Genomic DNA, 6,076 nt, shown 5'->3' on the forward strand with positions numbered 1-6,076 from the left:
GGGGAAAAAGGGGGGGGGGGAGGGAAAGCTGGGAGAAAAACAACCGGGAACACCCCATTCCCCTGGCCTACAGCCCCTTCTGGGCTTGCACCAGCAAAAGATGGGACAGATATCTGGGGGGGAAGAAAACAAAAGGTGCAAATACAGTAAAATCACTTATTTTGCTCCTGCTCGGGGGAAAAACAAGCCGGATTTTTGCAGTTTGTCCAGCCCAAGGTCGGACACGTTGCACCGCGGGGTGCAGCGAGGCGCTTGTGCACCCCCCGGAAAATCTGCTCCGACCCAAAGCAGCAAAATAACTCGACCGAGGGGCGGTTGAACCCTCGGGGGGGGGGGTTAAGGAGGAGAACTCCGGAAGGGGGTTTTCCCAAGGGGGAGAGGGGTGCAAAGCTCAAGCTTAATAATAATAATAATAATAATAAATAAAAATCAGCGCGGTGCATTTAAACCCGGCCGAGCCCGGCGCGTCGCCCGCCGCCGCCGGCGTTGCAACCGCACCGAGCGAAAGCCCGGCGGCACCTACCGAGAAGAGGGTGGCGTAGGCGGCCAGGGCGAATTTGATGCCGTAGTAGTAGAGGGGGGAATCCCTGCAGCCGCCGGGCCGGGCCATGTCGCCGGCGGCCGAGCCGCCCCTCGCCCGGCTCTGGCGGCTCCGGCGTCCGCGCGGAGCAGCCCTCGCCCTCGCCCCCGGCACGTCCGCCTACGGGAGCAAACGGAAACGCGCGGGCGCGCGGTCGGCACGCGTGAAAACGAAAATACGCGATTTCGCGAAAGGGTTGGACCGCCCGAGGCCACGCAGCGAATTTTTTCCGAGGCGAAACGAGGAAGAAGTCGGGTTCCCCGCGGAAGGACGCGACCGAAGGCGGAAAGCACCTAGGAACTATTAGCGAAGAAGGAGGAGGAGGGGGGAAAAAAAACCACATATTCGCTCTAGCAGACTTGCTGCAGGGGAGCGATAGTGGATTTAGGCAGTATTTGGACAGGAGCAGACGGAAACCAGCCTGGAATCATGCATTTATTTACGCTAAAATCACTATAGCAGGGAGGAAACGCACCTGGTCTGCTGGGCGCGAGGACGGCTGAGCTTTTAAAAAGGCAAACGCCGATTTTTTTTCCGGGTTCAGACAGCGCTCGCAACTCGACCACGCGCCCGGTGCCGTCCGCGGGGCGGCGGGAGCGGAGCCCCGAGTTACCTCCCGCCTTTAATCATTAACCCGCGGCAATCATTAACCCGGGGCCTTCGGCCTCGCCGCCTCCGCGGGCCAGGGCTTTGCCCTGCCGGTTTCGCCCCAAAAAAGCAGCGGCGAGGCCCGGGAGCAACGGCGCTCGCGGCGGGGGGGAAAGAGTTCAGCCCGCGGCAGTGCAAACGCACGCGGGAAAACACGCTCGCTTTTACGCCTCTCCTAGCTTGGGGGCCGGCAGACACTTTTTCATCACACCCCTGCTTACAGTTTAGGCTGGAACCTGCCACAAGGGGCTTGTAGCCTTGCAAAAAAAAATAAAAAAAATTAAAAAAAAAATTTTTTTTGCCAGGTAGAGTGCTTCTAATTGCAAATTAAGGCCCAAACGTTTCCCGTTTCCCTTCTGCTTGTCGTTATTCGTTCACGAACCGCAGGAACGGAGGGATCCGGTTGCTTTTTGCGCGGCGAACGGTGCAACGCCGGGAAAAACCCGCCAGGCAGACAGAAGCTCTCCCGAGTCGTTGCCGTTCTCTTAAATAACCTGCGGTAAAGCACAGGAGCTCATTGCACCCCTTTATGCCAAAAAAAAATAACCCTCCTGTCCGCGATGCCGAGGGGTCCGGAYGCCCGGGACGGGGAGGCCGCGGCGGCCGAGCGGATCCAGCTGCCGCCGTTGCACCCGTTCCTCCTCGCCGTGCGAGGCGTCAGTCACTGCCATCAATATTTAATCCGCTGCCAGCAGGTACCTGCCTCCCATACGCTAAAGAAATAATAAATTAATAAATAATCAAGCCTACAGGGCTGCAAAACTATCCGGCAGCTCGGGCTCCAGGTTGGAGCAAGGGGGGGGAGGATAAAATAAATAAATAAATCTCCCTTCGTGCTCCAAAAGGAGCCCAACAGCTCCCAGCTGCGGGGCTGCAATCAGCCCCCCGCCGGCCACTCTCCTCCCCACCCCCGAAATGCATTTTTTCCAGGGGAAATTAAAGGCTTTTGCTCCTCGGGCCGTCGCGGGGAAGCCCGTCGCCTCCCAGGTCCCGCTCGGAGCCGGCTCTAAYGCCCCTCAAACCGTCGCTATCGAACGCGACTCGACGAGGAGCGGGCAAAGAAAATAAATAAAAATAAAAGTAGCCTCTTTGCTAAGCTATACTAAAAAAAAAAGTGAACCCAACTCTGCAACCTCAGCGTTAATCCCCTGCTTGCACCAGGGGCAGGAAGAAGCCATCACCCGACGGCAGAAAATAACCCCGGGCACGAGTGSGACCGCTGTATTTTGCTGCAATTTGCCCGTGCAAAACGCCGATAAAGCCGACGAGGCCAATTTTCTCCCAGGTACAAAACAAAACAAAACAAAAAATCTCTGCGTGCCACTGACTTATAGGCGCTATCGGCCTTGGTCTCCCTAAAATGAGATATTCAACCGCATTTATCCGTCCAAGAGGGCCTGGAAAGGAGGCGACGGGCAGGAGCGATGCCCTCGAGCAAAAAAAAATATCTCTTTGGTACCTAAGAGAGGCAGATTGGGGAAGAAAAAGATATTAAATAGCCTCAAAACCCCACAAAATTCCAACCACGTCCCATAACAATAATAAAATAGAAATCAAGCCAGTTTGACAAAACCTCYTTTCCAAAAACCTTCGTGCGCTGGCATTAATTACACCCTCCCCCTCCCRTTCCCTTAAATCATTATCCGTCACAGCAGCCTTTCCCATGCCAAAAAAAAAAAGCTGGGGAAATAATAATAAAGGTCTTTTCTATCTCCCGGCTCCGGGAGCTTTATCCGTGCTGACAGTTGTTGGAGCTGGTGCTGATGCAATTATCTAATCAGGCCCTTCCTCCGGCTGCCAGCACGCACCGAGGAAGAGGAGGAGGCGGCAGATCACCCTGCCCCGACGCAGCCCTTCCCCGGCAGAAACCGGTGCATCCGCCGCCCGCCAAGCCRGGCCCCGAAACCGGGAGGAGAAAAGGAAGGGGGGAAAAAAATAAAATTTAAAAAAAAAAGGCAATGCTAGCAAGGTGCATTTGGCCTGGAATTGCTTGGAGCCATCATCGGATATAGCCGGTTTCGTTTCATTCCCAAGCCGGGAAAAAATAAATAAATCAGTCAATAAATCTCAGCTTCTCTCTGGTCCGCGGTGCCCGGCGACGCTCCGAGCTCCGGGAAAGCGCCCGGCGCTCTGGCATCGCGCGAGAGCCCGCGTGAGAAGCAGAAAGGGATTCAAAGCCGCTCGGAAATCGGGATTTAGCAGCTGCATCCGCCTCGAGGAGCGAGGTTTCCCGGACCTTCGCTCCCGCGGCGCCACGGGCCCGCTCCCGGGCGCTGCCGCCTTCTCCCCGCCGCCGCGCATTGCCGAATCCGTGGGGAAAAGAAGCCCCCCAAAAAAAAAAAAAAAGATTCACAGAAGGAATTTGCAAAAAAACACATTTTCCCTCCACTCACAAAAAGAAAAAAAGCTGGAAGAAGAAAGAAAAAAATAAATAAATGGAAACCGCGCGGTGCGTTTATCACTTTTCCCCCTTCTCGCCCGTTTTAGCACCCTGGGATCACGGTCGCTCAAGCTGTCGGCATGGGCATTTCCTTCTCCCAAGAAATGATTAAAAAAAAAAGAAAGAAAGAAAGAAAGAAAGAAAGGGGGGAAAAAACACCAATTTCATTTCCAGGAGCAAGATGCCACTTGAGCTCCCTGCTTGAGACGCATTTGTGCCCCGCGGTGGCTCCTCACCTTTTCCTAGAGCAAATTTTTGAGCGCTAATGCTTTGCCTGCCCGGCTCCCTGCCGGGGCTTGTTCAGGAGATGAAGCTTCCAGCAAGGTGCGATGCCAAAAAAAAGGGGGGGCAAAAAAAAGGGGGGGGGCAAAAAAAAGGGGGGGGCAAACCTTGCTCTGACACGGGCGCTTTCGTCTCGCCCATGCGCCGAGCGGGCAGGGCCCAGCAAAAACAACGGCAGAAAAATGACCTTTATCCCCCCTGCGAATTGCAGGTGGGTTCGATCCGATGGGACCRGCCGACTCGCACGGGACTCGGGGTGCCCTGCGCTTTGGCCCTCCCCTCTCCCTCCGCAGCGACCACTCGGAGCACTCCAAAATGCAGATTTTTGTACCCAAAAGGGACCAACTAGGTGCCAGCATACAGCTCAGCTCTATAATTCATGAAACAACAGAGAAGCCTGCAGAAAGCATGGCAAAAACATATATATATATATATATATATATATGTATATATGGTGCTCTGGGGTACTCAGGCTAACGCAGCTTTGAACCCCACTTACAACGCGGCTTTGGAAAGGGGCCGAATTAAGCGGCTGCGGCAATCGAAGGGTCCCCAAACCTGCCTGTTCCCGGCCTCTTTTTTTKGGGGGAAAAGCAAAGATAGGCAGCACCCTGCACACTGGGTGCAAGGCCAACCACGCGGGCAGCGGATAACGCTCGTTCCCGCGCCCGAAGCGTTTGCACCGTTCGGGCTTCCAAATTGCAAAATAATCGTTAAAACCCCGCTGGGTTTTGAGGCTGCTTCCACCAGGCACAGCAAAGCCGAGGAAGGTGAAGGCAAACAGGGGATGGAGGCGAACGCGCCCCAGGGGCCTTTTCTCCTTCCCTTGCTTATCCCTGTGTTGCACGTGGCAGAGCAGCAAGCAAAACCCAGGGCGTTACTTTGCCGAGGTGGTTTTGTTTGTTCATTTAATTCCCAGTTGTGGTTTTTTTGTTTTTTTTTTTCCCTCCTCTTGCACGCTAAAATTTATGATTCCTGCAGCAGCACCGCACAGCTCATCGCTGCTGCCGCCAGCAGCTCGGGAGCCAGAGCAGCGGTTTGACTCAGCTCTAAGGTAGGATTTAAAAAAAACCCTCGTCCTCAAACGTGCTTTCTCCCCAATTTAGCCTCTCCCACCTCCAGCCGCTGCAGCCCAGTTGCTGGAGCTGCTGCTGGCGCACGAGGACCCTATTGCAACAGGGACGCCGCAGCTCCRGGCTGCTCTTTTCAGCCCACAAATGGGCTTAAATACGTGCTAGAGAAGCACCCGTGAGCGTATTGCAAACACGCAGCGCTCCCATATTCACCAGCTTAAAAGTTATATTGCCGATCACCGCATAGCTGCATGCAACAGCCCCTGCCCAGGCCGAGGTGATTTATAAAGCGTACGAAGAACCGAAAYGCTCCCCAAAGCCCCGTCTCTAAGGGGGCTTGTGAACCCGCTCACCCTGCGAGGGCAAGAAGTTAAAAGCAGAAACCTGTGCCCAAGGGTTTTGCTACAGCACTTCGCACCTACGAACCTCCCCGAGGCACGAGAAGGCGGTTCGGAGCCGGGATCGCGGGCTCACGTTCAGCAACCGCAGCGCGAACCGGAGCCGCGCGCCCCCCCAGCCGTCCCGATGCGGGGGTCTCCGAAGCGCCTTTACAGGGAGAGCGGCGCGGAGCGAGGGAGCTGCGGCACGAGCCCCCGTTCAATAACCAGCCTGGGGAACGCAGACGAAACGCAGATGCGTAAAACTCAACGGGGAGCTCGGCCGCGCTCGGTTTAAAGCCCGTGCAACGCTAGCGCGGGGTTGACGGGGAGAGCAGGCTGCAGCGAGCGGAGGAGCGCGTGCCGGGCAGCCGGCCGCTCGCAGGAGGAGCCCGTGCCCGCGCCGCCGGTCCGGGGCAGCCTATTTCTGGGGCTYTTAGGGTCGGAGATGTTTTACCCCCCAAATTAGTTGCAAGCAGCGGCTTGGCAAAAGCTTCCCCCAGGGTCTTTCCACCCGGTGGAAAAGTCCCGCGGGGCGACTTTTACCCCCCCACCCCGACATCCCGGCCAGCAGCTTGCTGGCTTAGCGCGAGGCATCGCCCGAGCGAGTTCGTTGCGCCGAGACGCGGAGCCGAGCGTCCAGGCACCGCTCGGCGCCGCGGAAAAGACCCCGGGC

At 56.3% G+C, this 6,076-nt stretch overlaps 1 protein-coding gene across 1 annotated transcript in view; it reads right to left on the reverse strand.

Moving 5' to 3' along the window:
- LOC146588061 (tetraspanin-15-like) overlaps positions 1-610 on the reverse strand; it is a 6,642-nt gene extending 6,032 nt beyond the window's left edge. The window contains exon 1 of the mRNA XM_085318602.1: positions 524-610. Coding sequence (XP_085174728.1) covers positions 524-610 — 87 coding nt within the window. The remainder of the gene's footprint in view (positions 1-523) is intronic.
- Between the last annotated feature and the right edge of the window lie 5,466 nt (positions 611-6,076).

The sequence above is a fragment of the Rhea americana genome, unplaced genomic scaffold, assembly GCF_003343005.1.
Source record: "Rhea americana isolate MKP2758 unplaced genomic scaffold, rheAme1 scaffold_544, whole genome shotgun sequence".
Classification (NCBI taxonomy): domain Eukaryota; kingdom Metazoa; phylum Chordata; class Aves; order Rheiformes; family Rheidae; genus Rhea; species Rhea americana.